General features: G+C 57.1%; 1 protein-coding gene across 2 annotated transcripts in view; it reads left to right on the forward strand.

The window, feature by feature from the left end:
- The window catches only part of KCNQ4 (potassium voltage-gated channel subfamily Q member 4), a 54,688-nt gene extending 36,910 nt beyond the window's left edge, over nucleotides 1-17,778 (forward strand). Inside the window, exons 8-14 of one of the 2 annotated variants that reach the window (XM_068537899.1) lie at nucleotides 1,452-1,540; nucleotides 3,281-3,442; nucleotides 10,259-10,479; nucleotides 12,202-12,301; nucleotides 14,451-14,582; nucleotides 16,862-16,991; nucleotides 17,566-17,778. In XM_068537899.1, coding sequence (XP_068394000.1) covers nucleotides 1,452-1,540; nucleotides 3,281-3,442; nucleotides 10,259-10,479; nucleotides 12,202-12,301; nucleotides 14,451-14,582; nucleotides 16,862-16,991; nucleotides 17,566-17,778 — 1,047 coding nt within the window. The remainder of the gene's footprint in view (nucleotides 1-1,451; nucleotides 1,541-3,280; nucleotides 3,443-10,258; nucleotides 10,480-12,201; nucleotides 12,302-14,450; nucleotides 14,583-16,861; nucleotides 16,992-17,565) is intronic. The other variant, XM_068537900.1, reaches the window with a different exon arrangement.
- The last annotated feature ends 1,179 nt before the right edge of the window (nucleotides 17,779-18,957 follow it).

Genomic DNA, 18,957 nt, shown 5'->3' on the forward strand with positions numbered 1-18,957 from the left:
GCATTCCGATGGGGCACGGGCTGAGGCAAAACTCTGATTTTTTTGTGACTCCATGACTCAGCCTTGTGCAAGAGAAACCTCTGCGAGAAATAGTTCAGGGAACATATGCACAGCCCGCCTCGGCCTGCTCCCCAGCTGGCCATGCTCTGACCCCCCAGCCCAGGTCTGACTCAACGCTCCCTTATCTTTCCTCCCCAGGGTGGAACCCCCCTCCCATCTCTGCTATCTCCAGCCACCAGCCCAACCTTTCCTTCTTAGCATCCCTTGGGGCACAATGGCTGCTGTTCCCTGGGAGCTGGCCTTCCGAGGGGCATTGTAGGGGCAGGTGGCTGGCACTGGCCGGGCCGAGAGACAGCTGGTATTGTGGTGCCCATAATTAATGAGACAGCTCTGGCAGCTGCTCCCCAGCCCAAGCCAGGGGCCTAGGCAAGCAGGAAGTAAAAATATTCCTGTCTTGGGAGGGTGCCTGGCCAGTGAGGTCAGCAGTGGGCCGTCCCTTAAGGACAAGAGGCACCCGAAGAAGGGTCCAGTTCTGCTTCCTCCTGCCCAGCACCTCCCATGCCTTCTTGCCCTCGCTGATCACCCCACTCACAGTCCCTACCTGGCTCTTCTCTTTACCTGTGGGGAGAGGGACTGTCCTTCCTCTTGTCTGACCGTCATCCCTCCTGCTGCAGAGGAAACCCTGCAACTTCATGGATGCTGAGGGGTTGGTAGGTGATGCTCTTTCCTCCCCTCGTCAATCCCATGGGCAGTGACAGGCAGCTGGGAAGGAGGGGGTGGGGTTATTAGTAGTAACAATGGTTTATTGTCAGTGTTCATTCCCCAAACATTTGCAGAGCACCCATCAGGTGCCAGAGGATACGGTGCTGACCAAGACACAGCTTACAGACTAAGGAGAGAGAAAGACATTAATCAAATACACAATGAATAGATATTTATCAGCTGTGGTAACAGGAGATAACAGGAGTGTTTAAAGGGGGAACTTGGTATTAAGTGCCTGCTATGTGCCATGCACTGCGCTTGGCATTTAATATACATTTGCCCATTTAGTCCTCACAACACTCTGTTAGGTAAGTAGTATTATGTCCATTTCACAGATGAGGAACCTGAGGCTCTGCACATTTACTTAATTTGCCCACGTGAGTCGGTGGCAAAGCTGGGATTGGAAACCCACTTCTACCTGGTGACAAAACCGCAGCCCTTAACTCCCATGCTCCAAGGCCTCTGGCTCTGATGCTGACTGTGCGTCACCTTGGGGAAGGCTTTTCTCTCCAGGCCTCCTTCTAGCCCTGCTGGTGGCTATGGAGTTGGAACTGGCCTCTGGCTCTGAGTACCCTTCAACTGGCCTGAGGACTGGGTTCTTTTGGGGGCAGAGGGCTGGCGGGGGGCTGAGAGGCCTCTCTGATGCCTTGTCCCCCACCACGTCCTTCCCCTTTCTTCCACACCACCAGGCTGCGTGGCGCCTGTACTCCACCGACACGAGCCGGGCCTACCTGACAGCCACTTGGTACTACTATGACAGCATCCTCCCGTCCTTCAGGTAGGTCCTACTGCAGGGGGAAGGGGAGGTGGGTGGCTGGTAGTAATGCCCCTTGGGGACAAATGGCTGGGACTCAACCCTGGAGGGGGGCAAAGGGGTGACAGCTCCCAGGGGAGCATCTGGGGCTGGCTCTGTAGATCCTATGTCACCCAGAGCCTGGAACGTCCTCTCTCCCACTCTGCTATGCCAGGGAATGCGGTGACACTGGACACAGGGCATGGGGTGGAACCCTGCCCTGCTGGCTGAGCCCTGGGTCCTGGGGTGTTGGCAGGCCACATGCTCACCCAGAGTTGTTGCCACTCAGGGCAGTGGCCCAGGCAGCTCACTCCCCACAGTCTGAGTTGGGGGCAATGTGAGCACTTGCCAGCCTGGCGTATTGCAGCTGGGTAGAGACAGCGTGGTGTGGGCAAGAACGTGTGTGCCATGTTGGGTACAAGCACCCACCCCAGCACCCCCATGCGTAACTGATTTTACTGTCCCAGGCAGCAGCCTTAGGGCCCAGAAGCGGGTTTGCCCCACTGGCCCAGGCTGGGGTAAGACTGAACGGGGGTGGCTCCACACAGGGGATCATTAATAGCATCACCAAGGTTCGTGTGGCCAGGTGCCTGGCCAGGCCCTGAGGCAGGAATGAAGACCTTGGAGAGCGGCTCAGTCCCGTGGGCAGGCGGGCAGTGAGCAAGGCAGGGCCAGGCTGCTGCGCTCAGCGTTTCTGCCAGTGCCTCTTTTGCCTCATTAGTTCTCCAAGAGCAGCTGTTGCGTGATCCCACTCACCCCTGCACCTGGCTGCCCCCATCCCCGCTCCCTCTCAGCCCCAGGGGCTTCCCAGGGGAGGAGCAGGAGAGAAGGGGCTGGGAAGGAGGGGCTCCCAGAATCACACTGGTTCCCCCCATCTCTCCACCTGGCAGAGGCAAGCTCCCACCTTAGAGACAGGGATGGTGGTTAGATTAGAAGGAGCCGTCCTTTCTAGAAGTAGTCCTAAGGACTCAAGGCCAGGCCTTGGGGAGTGGGGCAGGGGCTGGTTTGTTAGAAATATGATGTGTGTGATGGGGAGGGAAGATTTGGGGAGGTGGTCTTGGGTCCTCTGGAAAGAGGAACAGAGCTTGGTTTGGAAGTTCTGGGTCCACTGATCCTCCTTTTCCCTGGACCTCAGTTTCCTCATCCATACAATAGACAAAGAGGACAAAGAGGGGAGATATCCTTCTTGGGTTATAGAAACAAGAAATGGCCTGAGAGTTAGGAAGAAGCTGAGCCCTCAATCTAGTCTCCAAGAGCCCAGCGGCAAGAGTGAATGCTGCAGGAGAAGGAAGCTGGGCTGCCCTATCAAGTCTCCCTCCTCAGCCTCAGTTTCCCCCTAAAATCCAGTCGGATCCGGAGGGCGAGGATTTCAGGGCTGCCGCTGGCCTCCGCGTGGGCACAGCTCCACGTCCAGGTGCTCGGCTTGCTGAGCAGAGAGTGAGGTGGATTTGAGCTCCCACCTGCCCCCTTGGGAGGGTGCCCTCGAGTGGCGCCCATCCTGCACAGTCATACTTGGCACCCTTGAGGGTTTCCCAGGAGCTGAGTATAGAGAGAGAGGGAGGAAGGCTTGTCTCCCACCCCGACCCCTGCCCACGCGGGCCTGGGGTGCTTGCCGAGCACCTCCAGAGAGGCAGGGCCTGGCAAGATCTGTCAGGAGCTCAGTGCCCTCAGGTGAGGGGGCAGTGCCAGGGCCCTGCCTGCTGCTGACGGTGCCCTGTCCTGCAGAGAGCTGGCCCTCTTGTTTGAGCACGTTCAACGGGCCCGCAATGGGGGCCTACGGCCCCTGGAGGTGCGGCGGGCGCCAGTACCCGACGGAGCGCCCTCCCGTTACCCGCCCGTTGCCACCTGCCACCGGCCGGGCAGCACCTCCTTCTGCCCTGGGGAAAGGTAGGGGCCCCCCGGAGCTGCCACCTCCTCTTGCTTCTCCTCCTCCTCTTCCATTCTCTGTCTCATCCTCTCTCAGACCTGTCTCCAGCCACTATGTGGGTGTCTGGGCCTGTGCTGGGGACTCCCAGACCTTGTCATGAGGCCTGGACCAGTTGTCATCAGAGTGTCTGACAGGTATAGAATGAGGGTCTCTCTGGAGAGGCCAGAGTGGACTCATCGTTTTGTCACCTTGGGTTCCAAGGGTCTGAGTGGGGGAGATGTCCACACCATCCTTTCCCATCACCTCCTCCATTCATTCCATTGTCCTCTTTCTTTCTCTGTTTCCACGTCCCCCTCACTCTTCCATCCCTGCACCCCCACCCCTCCCGGGAAGCTGGAGAGAGGAGGAGGCCGCTGGCCACAGGTGCTTACGGCTCAGGTAATCGTGGACACCATACTGGGGTGTGAGGGCAGGGACCCCCCTTCCCCCAGCATGTTCCTCTAGAAGGGGCTTGACGCTGAACTCGCCTCTCGGGAACTAGATGCCACCTGGAAAGAGAGCTCTGTGACTAAGAACTGCTGTAGGGCCTATGTAAACTCAACCAATGACTAATGCTCTTGTCTTGTGCAAGCCTTGTCCACAGCTTTGCTAATCCCAGAGGGTCCTACTGGGATTCTCCCACAATGCCTTTCTTCCTTACAGAGGGACATTTTGCCGTCCCAACAGTCTCTTTCCCCTTGACCGGCCTCTCCTGGAGCTTTTGCATCTTGAAAGAAGAACAAAGAAAGAACAATGCTTACCCTCATGTAAATGTTCATAAATAGTGGAATTTCAGGCATATTTGGATAAGGGAGGCCCACTAACTCACAATATGGGAAAGCGGCTTCTCCTGTAGAGGTGTAGCTTTGAGGTCAAGGATTCAATCCCCCCACCGTCACAATCACCCCCTGTTGCCTACCCATCTCTTTGTTTTGTCTCATCTTTACATATCATCCCTGAATCAGCCAGGTGGACATCTGGGCCTTGAGCCTCAGGTGTGATTCTGAGTCCCAGGCCCAGAACAAGGGAGGGGAGAAGAGGTGAGCCACTCGGGGATCAGAAGGAGGAGGTGCAGTGAAAGCCTCTGCTGCCTGGTGCTGTGTGTCCTTGAGAAAGTCATCAGGCCACTCTGAGCCTCTGGGTTCTGGGCAGAAAATCAGCAGTTTTTAGGCTGATCGGGGGGCTCTGGGTTCTCTGGGTTTCTGGGCTAAAAGGGCCTGGGGAACAGGGAGGAGGGGGTTCTGGTGCAGAGGATGCTGGGAGCAGAATTCCTTTTCTGGTCTCAGTGAGGGCACTTCTGGCCAGGGGCTGAACAGGAAGTGGGTAGAGAGGGAGAGCCCCTCCAGGTCTCTGTGGGGAGGGGAAGCATGATTGGCCAGGGTAGGCTGGGAGTTCACTGGAAGAGGGTCCACGGTGCAGCCCCACTTGTATTCTTTGTCACTATCTGAATGTCCTACAGTGTTATCCCCACACCCACCCAACCACAGCTGACAGGTAGAAACTCAGAAGTTTTGGCATTTGAGTACCACGGCCCACGGCCTGAGCCAGGGCTCTCTGTAGCTTCAGTTCGCTCTGGTCTCACTCTGCCTGAGTGGGAAGACACTGAAAATGGAGATTATCCTGGACTCCAGCACCGGTACCACCCCCCGCAGCTGCTCTGGGTCTCTGGCCCCCCAAGGCCTAGGAACAGATGACTGCCGAGAGCTCGGCCATCACTAACTCCCAGCCTGTGTCTGTCTGCCCTGCAGTGTCTGTGTGGCTGGGGCTTATGGTGCTGGTGGTGGAGTGTCCCTTCTTCCCAGGGACGCCAGGGGCTGAGCTGGGACTTCTAGGAGATCAGGCACCAGCCTCAGGCCAAATGGCCATATCCTTAATCTTGGCTCTCTGGGCCCTGTAGGGTGGGTGCCCAAGACAGGATCACCCCCGCAAACACACACACACACACACACACACACACACACACACACCCCTGGTTGGCCACACCTTTAGTGGTGCTTGTGGGTGGATCCAGGCTGAGCATGTTCCCAGGGGCACAAGGAGCAGGACTTCCTGAGGGGTGGCATTGCCAGGGCCAGGACCTCTCTCTGTGGGTTTTGTGCTGAGGTGCTAAGACAGTGGTTCTCAAAGCATGGCCCACTGACTTCCTGCATCGGCATCCCATGGGACATTTGTTCAAAACGCAGGGATACTGGACCTCTCCCCACGCCCACGGAATGAGCATCTCTGGAGAAGAGGCACAGAATTCTGCATATTTAACGTGCTCCCCATGAGATCCTTGTGCAAAGCCGGAGAACCTCTGCATTCTGGGCATGTGGGCTGGAGGATGATTTGAGCTGGGGGGGTTCCTTCTCTCCCACCAGCCACAGGAGGCCAGCCCCATCCTGGCAGCTCCCCATGCTCTGCCCACCTGCCTCATTCCCACTAACCTCTGTTTGTGTCTTGTTCTCAACTTTCCAGCCAGATCTTTAGTAATAAACGGAGTTTCTTTCGGATCCACGCCAGCTGGAGACCGAGGTACCCCCTCGCCTGCTCCTCCAGTTCCCGCTCCTCCTTGCCCCACCCAGTTCTGGGGCTGGAGAGGGGGACAGGATGGGCCAAAGACAAGGTGCATGTGCCTGCCGCCTGCCATCTGCCTTGGGGCCCTGACGAGCCCCTCGCCTTCCTGGGGATGCCTCTGCCAGGTCTGGTGCCCAGTCTGCCAGGTCTGGTGCCCAGTCTGCCAGGAGGGACACCTGCAGGAGCCTTGGGATGAGTTCTGGCTCTGCCGCTGACCCCCCCTGCGTGATCTTGGCCAAATTGCTTCCCTTCTCTGGACCTCAGTTTCCCATCTATGGAATGGGCAGATTGAACTAGAGGCTCTCTGAGGGTCCTTCCCACTCTGACTTTTGCCAGGCCTTTAGCTTCCTGGCTCCCCGCTGCCCACCTAGATCCCAGCAGATGCCTGAAGGAGCTGGGACTGGCACCTCCTTCACTAACTCCAGAGCCCAGTTCTCTAGCTGCCTCATTTAGCCACTACATCCCTTGGTACCTGCCCTGTGCCAGGCCCTGCACTAGGAACACAATGATGAATAAAACATTGTGCCTAGAGAGTTGCAACGAGTAACTGCTATTCGGCGTGATGAGCACAGCTAAAGGCAGAAGCAGAGGGCCTGTGGAGTTTGGGTCAGGCATTTCACCCGGAGAAGGCCCCCAAAGGAGTGGGTGTGAGGGAGGGCCTTCCAGGCCAAGGAAGCGGCGCGCACCAAGGGGAGAGGGTGAGAGAGAGCGCGGCTTTGGCAAAGAACAGGCAGCCCAGCGTGGAGGTCGGGAGCTGAGGCTGGGTCACGAAGAACCCAAGGGCCCCGTGTGAGCTTTATCCTGTTGGCACTGCCTGGCAGCTTGGGCTTACAGAGTCCTGGGTTTTCCAAAGTGCCTCAGGAGCCTTGAGGATCAGGGGACCCATGAGGAGGAGATGGGTGACGGAGCTCCTGGCTGCTCTATCAAGAAGCAGTGTTTCTTAGAAACACGGGTTCTGGATCTGAGCCTGGCTAGGGGACCTCGGGCATAAGCCCTCTGTGCCTCCGTTTCCTCCCATGTAAAATGCGGACGATCGTAGGGTCTGCTTCCGTTCAAACTGTGCCTGGCTCAGAGGAAGTGCTATATAAATGTCGGCCTCATGCAGTTTGGTATGTTATGATATGAGCTTGGAAACCATGCCTGTAGGACACGGGCAGATGCTGGAGGATAAAGCCGAGGAGTCTCTGGGCCAGATCTGCCCCTTTGCAAGATTCCTTGGGCTGTGTGGGTGTGGTGGGCAGGAAGGGCGAGGCCAGGGTGGAGAGGCCAGCCACGCGCTGTTTCCCAGTCCTGAAGAGAGGGGCTGTATGCAGCACCAGAAGGGGTAGGCTGCCTCCCCACCACGCCTCCACCGCCGAGCTTGGCCTTCGGCAGGCAGATGGGGTCCTTAAAGAAATCCCTGTGGGAGTGAGCACAAGGGTTGGGTCCAGCAGAGCAGTCAGAGGGCAGCCAGTGCCCCGAGCTTACCCTCTCGCACAGGGAAGCCCCAGTCAAGCCCACACATCTGTCCCCCAGACACCAACAGACGCTGCAATCAGTTTCTCACTGGCACCATTGATGTTTTGGGTCAGAAAATTCTTTATTGTTGGGGGCTGTCACATGCATTGTTCAGCATGTTTAGCTGCGTTCCTGGCCTCTACCTAGATGCTAGGGCACCCCCCAGAGTGACAACCAAAAATGTCTCCAGCCAAATGTCCCCTGGTGAGCAAAACAGCCCCCACCTGAGTATCATTGCCCGAGACCCTATCCTGGCGGCTTGTCCCAGAGAAAGAACATAGCCTCTGCAGTCACAGAAAACTGGGTTCCAGGCCTCGTTCCACCCAGAGGAGCTCTACGACCTGGAAGCCGAGTCACCCCCTTCCGTATCTGTAAAATAGGGGTGGTAACTCTGGAGCCCGCCACCTGAAGTGGCTGAGAGCTGGAAAGGCTCAGGCAGTCAGACTGGACCTTGTGTGTTCTGAGGAGCCGGGGAGGGAAGGAGCTCTTTCGATGTCCACTGTGTGCCAGGTTTCTTTCCATTTTCTTTGAGCTTTTAGGCTCCAAAGAGGCTGACATGAGCCACTTTCTGGGCGCTGCCCAAGGAGCTGGAATCCAGGGCCGCCCCTGGGAAAACAGTGCCTTCTTACCTTGAAGAGGAGCCCAGGGTCTCTGGCTGGCTGGAAAGTTACAGAACCCCACAAACCACGCTGGAAGCTCCTTCAACCATCACAGAATCAGAGCTGGAGAGGGACCTTTCAAGACCTCTAGGGCAAGCCCCCACCCCCTTCCTTTATCAGTCCTGCTGAGTGCAAACTCAGTCTTGCTCGCACACTTCTCGTGACAGGGAGGTCACCCCCTTCCCCCAGAACACCATTGGAGCGTTCTGACACTTGGCTGAGTGTCAGGGCCTTCTCCACCCCCCTCTCTTCCTCTGCCCCTTGGAAGAGTGGAGGACAGAAGGAGGGGCTGCACGGATGGGGTTGGGGGTGCTTGCCAGCATGAGGAGAGCCTGAAGGAACAGCTCTGCGGAGGAAAGTTTGGGAGAGCCATCCTCAAACTTTGGTTGGAATCTTTGGGATGTGCTGAGGGGATCCTGGGCCAGCAAACAGCATGCTGGATTGCAGGGGCCGCCCTGTCCTTCTCTTCTGATATCTTCAGGGCCCCCATCCTTGACCTGTAACCTCTCCCCTCTGGGCAGAGGTTCCTACCCCTAAGGATGGCCCTACATCCCAGTTGCCTTCCTGAAGGCACCTGCTGAAGGTGCCCCTGGTTTCGAGGTCTCCCTCACCTCAGCACCTCGGCTCTATACTCTGTCCCCCATGCCCTGGGCATGGAGGACCATGGCTCCCACTCTGCCCTGAAACCAGAATCTGTCCTCTCCTCAACCCTGGATCTGAAAGTTCCAGAGACTAGGTGACACAGTGTCCTCCCCCAGCCCCGGCCCCATCTCAGAATTCCTCCCAGACTGGCTGGTGCTCTCCTGAGCCAGGGCCCTGGACATTTGGGGTGGAAGGGCCCCAAACGTGTCTGAAGGGGGCCCTTCAAGTGGCAAGCCACAGCAGGGAGGCAGTGGTGACACCACAGGCCATGGGGTGGGGATGTTTGCATAGGTCCTATTCAGACAGCGACAACGTGGTCCTTGAACCTCTTGGACACAGAGTTACTCTACCAGGTATTGGTTAAGCAGGGCCTGTCGCGGGGAATCTGAGGCCTCCCCTCACCTGTCTTCCTCCAAGATTTGGGGAATGGGTGAGGAGTTTGGGTGTGGGAAGGGAAGTCTGAGTACACACACAGATACGCACACGTGTGTTCACACATACACAGACACGTAGATGCTGTTGAACTGCAGACTCAGGAGGCTGGGGGGGGGGGGTCACATGAGCAGGACGTCCGTCTGGGTGGGCAGAGCTCAGGCAGGGGAGACCACAGAACAGGTTATAGACCTTCACTGGGAGGAGGGGCACCAGGCATGGTCTGGGCATACTTGTGGGCCCATGCTGGGCCAAGAACCCCAGCAGGCCAGTGCACTGCACACCTCCAGGGGCACCATTCTCACTGAAGTCTGAGTGATGGAGACTTTGGAATTTTGCAGTGCACTGCCTGTACAACTGTACCAGGTCCTAATGCCCTGACCTGACCAGTGTGGGGTCAGATAGCTCCAGCGGTGGACAAAGGAGGAAAATATAAATTGACACGTGTATACACATGCTGACCTAGGTACACACACTGGCACCTGTGGGCATGCAAGCACACATCCTACACATGCACATGCCCTCAACTCCACACAGCCCGCCCCTGTGTACAGGGAGGAGCTGGGGGCCTAACTCAGTGTGCATGGCCAGGTGAGCTTCTCCATCCCTCAGCAGCCTGTCTGTCCTCAAAGGGGTCACCACCTCCACCCACCCACCTGCCTGGGCCAGGCCCAGCTCCCCGTCCCCCTGTCTGTCTCTAACTCCCTTCTTGGGTTTCTGTCACTCTTTCCACTCTGACATCTGTCTCCTGTGCACCCCTTATCTGTCTGGGCAACAAGGGGTGGGAGGTGGGAGTGGGGAGGGGAGTTGTTCAGACTGACCCTGGATCAGCTTCTCATAGGAGTCAGGGCCCCCCTCACCACACCCTTGTCCCATCCCAGGAAGTCTCCCCTTGGTGGAGAATCAGCCCCAGTAGCTGCCCCCAAGCCCTAAGTCAGCAGTGTCCCCACTCTCACCGGCCCCCAGCTCCTGCTAACTCGGCTCTCTCCCCCACCCGACCTGCTGTGCCAGCAGCCGGATGGGTATCAAAGACCGCATCCGCATGGGCAGCTCCCAGCGGCGGACAGGCCCCTCCAAGCAGCACCTAGCACCTCCACCGATGCCCACTTCCCCGAGCAGCGAGCAGGTTGGGGAGGCCAGCAGCCCCACCAAGGTGCAGAAGAGCTGGAGCTTCAACGACCGCACACGCTTCCGGGCATCCCTGAGACTCAAACCCCGCGCCTCCACTGAGGGTGAGCCCCTGCGGGTCTGGGGCCAGGACCTGCTGAGGGTGGCAGGGCGGACACAGAGTCTGGGCTGGGGGTGGAAATACTTGGTTCTAGCCCCAGCTTTGCAGCAGATTGACTATCTTTGGGCACCAGTCTTCCGGTCTGTAAAATGGACATCATAATACCTGCTTTGCTGATACTCCAGACAGTTTGAGAATCAGAGGAGAATGTAGAGGTGGCATTTGGTAGTAGTTAGGAGCACAGGCTTTGGAGCCAGGCTGCCTGGGTTTGAATCCTGGCTTTGTCACTTTTCTTGGGCAGGTAACTTAATCTCCCTGGGCCTCATTTTCCACATCTATAAAATGGGAACAAGAAGCATATCTACTTCATAGGATTGTTGTGAGGATTAAATGAGATTATCCACAGTAGGTGAACGGAAGAGTTCTGGAATATAGTAAGTGCTCAACAAAAGCTAGAAGTATTATAAACATGCTCTGGAAGGAGCAGGAAGCCATCCTTGCTGAACTGAGCCCTGACTGTGTACAGCCCCATGCTGGATTATCTCGTTTACTTCTCTCAACAACCCTGGGAAGTAGGGTCTGTCTCTATCCCCATTTTATGGATGTGGAGACTGAGCTCTCTCAGCTAGTGAGTGGTAGAGCTGGTATCCTCATCCACGTCTGTCCAGCTCCATGGCCCACACTCCCCACCCTGGCCCTCTTCGCCAGCCCAGCCTGGGGATGTGAGGCTGCAAACCTGGTGGGGTTGCTTTTAACTGGTTAGAGAGGTCACTTTTTTGAGTTCGAGCTCCATGACCTAGGTAGGATACTGCCCCTTTCTGTGCCTCAGTGTCTTCTTCTGGAATACAAGAGGGTTGGACCAAGTCCCCTGGAAGACTTCTCCCAGCTTTGACCTGCTTCAGGGCCCTGGGTGGGAAAAGGAGTTGGGGGGGTAGACAAGGATGGAGGTTGGGGACGGGAACCTCGGAGGGAGGGGACCCAGCCATGCTGCCTCTGTCCGTGCTGTATCAGCCCCCAACATGCTGCTGGCTGACCACTCGGGCAGCCCTTTCCTGGAAAGTTACAGAACCCCACAAACCAGTCTTTGGGAGGTGCTGGAAGTCTGGGCATGGCTGGTGCCCGGGGCCTCCTCTTCCCTGCCAAGAAGCTGCCTGGCCTCCTGCCCCTCCTGCCCCTGTGAGGCCAGGATAGCATTACCTGTCTGTGCAGTGCAGGGCACCAGCCTCGGAGAAGGTGTTTCTCTCATGGGGGCGGGAGGGAGAATGACTTGGTTTAGGGACTTTGTCAGTAGCAGAGCTGGGGGTGGGAGCCAGCCCCTTGATTGGCTCCAGGCTGAAGGATGAGGCTGTGTGCGCCAATTGTGTGCAGAGGCCTCGAGCCCCTTGTCTTTGGGGCTCACCGGCCTGCGTGCTGGGACAGGTGGGACTTCCTCTAGGGCTGTGTGCGCTTTACCCCGGGCCAGACCACATGTGCCCTAAAGCAGCTCCTGCTCACCAGCCACCAGGCAGATGTTTACACGGGGCAGATGGGCATGCAGCAAACGGAGGTTTTCACTCTGGGTAGGACAGCCAGGGGGGCAGGAACCTGGTCTGCTTTGTGCCCCCAGGAAGGTTCTGGGCCCTTCCTGAGGCTCTGTCTCCCTCTCCGTACCTCTAAGGGTGGTGGTAGGGGTTGGGCATGGCCCCTTCTGCTGCCACCACCTGTCCCTCTGCCCCCGACTTTTCAGAGGGCCCCTCGGAGGAAGTGGCAGAGGAGAAGACCTACCAGTGTGAACTCACAGTGGATGACGTCATGCCCGCTGTGAAGACGGTCATCCGCTCTGTCAGGTGAGGCTGAGGCTGGAGGTGGGCCGCCCACTGCTGCTCCCCATCTGGGGCCTGCTCTCATGGCCAGGCCTGGCCTAGCTCCCAGCACGCCAGCTGCTGCCTGCCTGGTACCCTCAGTGGAAGGCGGGCGGGGTGGAGAGGTGGCATATGGCTCCCAGCAGGCTTTGTGCAGACACATCGTGTCTGGACGGCTGGCCGGGTGGGGCGGTGGGCACCGCTGCCCGTCGTGGTCCCTCTGCTCACACCTGCGGTGTCCTCTCTGCTTCTCTCCCCTTCTTCTCTCTTACTTCATGTCAGGCTCTCTTCTCTTTATTTCTCTCTCCCTAGCTGGTATCGGCATCTGCCTGTTTCTCCCTGGGTCTCTGTCTTACATGCAGTTTTGCTCCATCTCTGTGTCTCAGTCTCATCCTCCTCTTGCCTCTGTGACTCAGACTTACTGTCTCTCCTTGGGTGTCTTGACCTCTGCCTGTCTGTTTCCCCCAGGACTTCCTCCAGAGCAGTGTTTTTCAAACCACAGGTCACAACAGTTTGAAATCAACTTAGTGAAATCAACTTAGGGGGCCATGGTCAACATTAAAAAAAAAGAATAGAAAGTATCAGAGTGCATCCCTCATAGTAAGAATAAAAATGTTTATGAAACTTCTATTTCAGTTGTGTGTGCGTGTATGTGTGTGTGTATACTAGCTTCTGTAAACTGTATTTCTTATGATGGGTCTTGGTCAAAAAGTTTGAAGGCCCCTGCCCTACTGGCTTTACTGGCTGTCTCCCTCAACAATTCAGGGGGGGCCAGAGTCTCCTGAGCCCTTTAGCCGTACAGCCAGGGATCTGGCCCCAAGCTCCTTGGAATGGAGTTCTGGCCTAGTCTCTGTCTCCACCCTGACGCTCCAGCTTCACCCCTAGGCCTTCTAGACTCACGCCCTCTCCTCCCTGCCTCATGCACCTGCCTGGACACCCTCCTCCCAGAGAGTCTGAGGCCTCTCCCCACCCACTTTTTACACATCCTGTCTCTCCCCTCCAAGTGCCCAGCTTCTGAAACACAACGCCTGAGCTGCCCCCTGGCTCAGGTCAGCTCTCCTTGGCGCCTCACACCCAGCATGCCCCAATCCTGTTCCTCCTCCCATGTCCCCATGTCAGGCAGTGGTACCGCCATCCACCCTGTGCCCAAGCCATGGGGTCGTGCTGGACTCAGACTCAGAAGCCTTTCAGTCCTCTCTCCTGCACAGCTCAGAGCTGTCCTGTGTCTCCACCCCACTGCTCTCTCCCAGCTCTTCCCCTGCAGTGGGTCTTCCCACCCGGGACTCTGCCCGTCCTTGGCATCCTCCACACAGGCGTGCAGAGGATGGTTATGCTGAAGCAGAGGAAGCCACACGGCCGTCCCCACTGCCCCGACCTCCCAGTGCCCAGTCGCTGCCGGGCATTCAGAGCTCTTCAGAGTAACCCCCCACCCCAGTCCCGCAACACATACACACACCTCCCCTGCCTCCCATGGATTAACCCTTTTCCTTCACATCCTGTTCCAGCTACTCTGAACTGACTCTCACTCACACATCTCCTTGCCTGTCTATGTCCAGAAAGCCTCCCTTCATTCCCCTCCTCTTGCCCTGGGACTGCAAAGTATCACTCTTAAGACTTGTCCCCTGACCTCCCCACCCAAGCTCTCCCTTCTCATGGTCCCCAGTCCTCTTTCTCCATTCCTTGACATGACCCTTGTCACCCCATAATTGTCTGTGTCCTCTCCGTCTCCCACCCCAGACCAGTGTTCCTGAGGCCAGGGATTGGATCTGATGCCCTTTTGGGTGCCCAGGGTCCAGCACAGCAGTGCTAACAGGCATATGCAAAAATGTCTTCCTCTAAGCTGTCATCAGCAGCAGTGTTCACAGATGCCTACCTTGTGTCCCACCCAGCAGAGAGAAACCAGGCCCAGTCCCTGCCCTCCCAGGTGACTGCAGATACAGGCACATTAAAGAATACCAAACAAACTTAGGGGGCCGGGGCAGAAGCGCGGTGGGTAGGTAGGCAGGCTGGACACCCGGCAGTGGCTGTTTGCGGTGGCCCAAGCAGGAGCTGCCCTCGTGCTGGACAAGGTAGCAAAGGACGGAGAGGGGGCTGGAAAAGAATCCCTGTCCTCTGAGACCCCCTCCCCCGACAGGATCCTGAAGTTCCTGGTAGCCAAAAGGAAATTCAAGGAGACGCTACGACCATACGACGTGAAGGACGTCATCGAGCAGTACTCCGCAGGGCACCTGGACATGCTGGGCCGGATCAAGAGTCTGCAGGCCCGGTGGGTGAGCCGGCCCCCGACGGGGGAGGGGGGCAGGGCGGCTGCGGCACCAACCCCCGCACGAGGTCCTTTGGAGCCCATCTGCCGGTGCCCGAACGGAGCCCCAAGCGCCCCCTAGGGGCCGCTGCGGGAGCTGGAGTTTCTGGCCTGCAGCGCGCTGCAGCCAGAGCCCGCACCTGTTATTGAACCTGAAGAAACGCCAAGCCGCAGGTCCTCCCTGCGAACCCTACTGACCTGCTTGTCTCAGGAACGTCTTTAGATGACTGTTTTCTCGTCCTGAAGTAACAGGCTTAAGATAATCAGTGACCTCCCATCTCCTAAGGGAATAGGCAAATTGTCCTCAATACTGCTCACCTCTTGCCTCTGGAATCCTCCAGCACCTCTTCTCTCCACCCAGCGTATAGGAAGATTCTCACACCAAGACCCCAATCACCTACAACTCGCCCTTTTCCTCTTGTGGCTTGCATTCTCACTGCCCATTCATTTGTTCTCTCAAGAAATAGTTATTGGGCATTTATTTGTTACTTACCAGACAGTGGGGATATGGTAGAAAGCAAATGGCTCCTGCCCTCATGGAGCTTTCATGCCAGTGGAAGGAGAACAGATGATAGTAAGTGAAACTAGAATATGTCAATTGATGATAAAGGCTAAGGAGAAAAATAAGGGTTAGGGTGTTGGGATTTGTGATTTTTAAATAAGAGAGAAGGTGACATTTGAGAAAAAAAAAAAATTGAAGGTGAGGCGAACAGTCCCATGGTTGTTGTTTAAATAAAGAGTTTCCAGAGGGAACAGCAAGTGTAAAGGGTTTGAGATGGGCAGGTGCCTGGGATGATGATTTAGGAACAGCAAGCAGGCCAGTGCGCCTCTCCTGGCACGAGGGAAGCAGGAGATGAGGTTAGAAGGCTAATGGCACTTAGACTATATAAAGCCCTGTAGGCCACTGCAAAGATGTTGGCATTCATCAGAGTAAGATGCAAGCATTGGAGGTCCTTGAGCAAAGGACTGATGAAATCTGAGGTATATTTTAAAAGGATCACCCTGGATGCTGTGTTGAGAATGGCCTATAAGGGGCTAGGGTGGAAGTAGGGAGACCATTGAGGAAGCTACTTCAGACATCCAGGCAAGAGATGATGGGGACTTGGACCAGGTGGCAGCAGTTGAGGTGGGGAGAAATGGTCATGTTCTCGATATATTTTGAAGGTAGAGCTGACAGGGTTTTTGGACGGGGTGTAAGAGAATAAAAGAGAGAGAGGGAGAGAATCAAGGATAAAGCCAAGGTTTTGGCTTGAGCAAGAGGAAAAAAGTTGCTGTTTATTGACATGGGGGAAGTCAATGAGTGGAGCAAGTTTTGATCAGGAAAGTTGGGACATGTTGGGTTTGTGATGCGCATCAGACATCTAAATGGAGTGTTGATCTGGCAGAGGAGTGTGGAGTTTGGAGGAGAGATATAGGCTGGAGATATAGATTTGGTGCCAACAGTGTATAGAGGAATTGAAAATCTGGAACTGAAGACATCAGTTAGCGAGTGAGAGTAAATAGAAAAAAAGAAGTCTCAGGAATGAGCCTTGGGTCCTGCAATGTTTAGAGGTTGTGGAGATAAAGGAGGAACCAGCAAAGGAGACTGAGAAGGAGCGGTGAGTGAGGTAGGAGGAGAACTGGGCGAGGCTGATGTTTGGGAGTCCAGATGAAGAACATGCAGGAAGAAGGGGTGATCAGATGTGCCGAGCACTGCTAACAGGCCAAGTATAACGAGAATCAAATTTAACAACGTGGAGGTCATTTGGGAACTTGACAACAGTAGTTTTGGTGAAATGGTGGGAATGAAAGCCTGATTGGGGAGGTTTTGGAGAGGAAGGAAGGAGAGAAATTGAAGATAGAGGATAGAGCTAACACTTCCAATAATTTTGCTATAAAGAGGAGTAGAAAAATAACGTGCATCCAGCTCCAGCCTTGTCCCCCTTATAACTCACATTCCTACTTTCGTCTCTCCCTCTACCCAGTCCACCGTTGCCTGCCTGTGCTCCCGTCAGGCAGCTGTTTTACTTGTCATGCTTGCGTGTGGTGCCTTTGCTCGCCTGGTTGGAAAACCCTCAAAGCAGCGGCCGGGTACCTCCGTTTAACTCGGCCTCCATTTGGCAGATCAAACTGGCCCCTCCCTCAGATTGCCTGCTCCCACCGTGCAGGATGTCTCTTTCCCCTCTCTGCAGGCAAACTCGAATTCTTGTAGGAGAGAGTTGTGGCGAGTGCCTGGGCCCTTTGACAGTTCCCTTTCCCCACAGGGTGGACCAGATTGTCGGCCGGGGCCCCGGGGACCGGAAGGCCCGGGAGAAGGGCGACAAAGGGCCCTCCGACACGGAGGCGGTGGATGAAATCAGTATGATGGGACGCGTGGTCAAGGTGGAGAAGCAGGTGAGTGTCGGAGGGAGTTTCGCTGGTGTGGTGGAGCTAGTCGTCGACCAAGAAGCTCTGGAATGCCCCCGGGTCAAGCCCAAGGGGAGGGTGCGTTTCTCAGAGCAGCCCGGAGCACCCGCGGGGCAGGCATCCACTGCCCGACCGACCCCGCCCTACAGATAAGCCCCGCCTCCCAGGAGGCCCGCCCACTCCTGCTAAATGACCCCGATAAACCCACCCCCTCTGGCCAAGCCCCGCCCTACGTTGCTAGCGTCTCAGATAAGCCCGTCGAAGTCCCACCTACTTCATCTGACCCCCTCCTCACTTGTCTCTGTCGATCACCCGGACTATCCCAACCAATCACAACTAAATTTCGTTCATGGGGGGCGGGGCGGGGAATAAACCCCAGGTTCCCAGCTTCGTTCCGCCCTCCGGCCAAGCTCCGCCTTTCCTGTCGCACTCCCTCCCGGAGGAGTCGTGTCTCCCAGATGTGACCCTCCCCGGGCAAGCCCCGCCTCCCAGCCGCGTCCCGCCCCCAAGTCCCGCCTCCAGTCCCGGCCAGGCCCCGCTTCCAGCCGCGCCCCGTCCCCAGGTGCAGTCCATCGAGCACAAGCTGGACCTGCTATTGGGCTTCTACTCGCGCTGCCTGCGCTCTGGCACCTCGGCTAGCCTGGGCACCGTGCAAGTGCCGCTCTTCGACCCCGACATCACCTCCGACTACCACAGCCCTGTGGACCACGAGGACATCTCCGTCTCCGCACAGACGCTCAGCATCTCCCGCTCTGTCAGCACCAACATGGACTGAGGGGCTTCTCAGGGGCGGGGTAGCACACGGCCAGCCCCTCGGCCTGGCGCTCGGACCCTCCCTCTGAGGCCTCCGGACTCCTCTCTTACTTGAACTCGCTCCCTCGTGGGGAGAGAGGCCACACGCAGTATTGAGCTGCCTGGGTGGGCGAGATACCCGATGTGGGTGCCAGCGACCCTCCCCACCTCAGGAGTGTGAGATGCCAGGCCGCACGGAGGGCAGCAGCGGCGGCTGTCCCGCGGCCTCTGGGCCCCCCAGTGCCCTGCCCGTTCCATCAAGGCCCGACACGGCCCGCCGGGCAGGGGCATTGCTCCGGGAGTGGGAGCGGGGCACTGGGGCCCTGGGCCCTGACTCAGCTTCCAGCTATGCAAGGTGAGGTCTTTGGCCCGCCCTTTGGACAGAGCAGGGAAGCCTTCCCGCCAAGTCCCCGCCCCACTTGGGGGTGGGCCCACGGTGCCCACACAGGTATCCACAAGCACAGGACCCTGCCGCAAGGCAGGTGGGCACCATATATGCAAACTATGTTAAATATGCAACTCTGGGGACCCCCATGGGGTCCCTCTGCCCCTCCCCCACTGGGAGATGGGCCCCCAGCAGTAGCTGGTCTCAGGCTGCTTGGCTATGACCCCCATCCCTGTTCTTTGGCTTATCAACTGCTCACCTCCCAGCATGGGGCCTGTTTCTCCCTTGCCTCCCAAAGGGCAGTGTCTGGGCCTTTCTTCCCATTTGCAGGTGTCCCCTCCCAGGGGCTCCCTCTTCCTGCCAATGTTCACTCCCCTCTGGCCCTAGACACCTTCGACAGCACAAGTTTCTGTGTTCTCCCCCCAACCTCCCACAGACAATACTCCCACGGTCACACAAACATGCCCCTACAGTTTCCCCGGGAAACTGCAGGAAGTCTCTCACACTCGTGCTGACACACACAATCATCCACACTTGGAGACTTGAGCGCAGAGCCACTCAGCCTTTCCTGGGCCTCTGCAGCTGAAGCCAGTGGACTGGCCTTGCAGGGCAATGTCCACTCCTACCAACTACATCCAGGCAGGAGAGGGAGCTCTGATGTGACTCCAGGTCTCCAGAACTTTACCAGCTCCCCTTTCTCAAGAAGATCTACTCCTCACAGGTCCAGGAGCCCTAACTGCTGCCTCTGCCTGCCCCCGAGGGCCCTCCTTAGCGTCC

This window comes from Eschrichtius robustus, chromosome 3 (genome assembly GCF_028021215.1).
Source record: "Eschrichtius robustus isolate mEscRob2 chromosome 3, mEscRob2.pri, whole genome shotgun sequence".
Lineage (NCBI taxonomy): Eukaryota > Metazoa > Chordata > Mammalia > Artiodactyla > Eschrichtiidae > Eschrichtius > Eschrichtius robustus.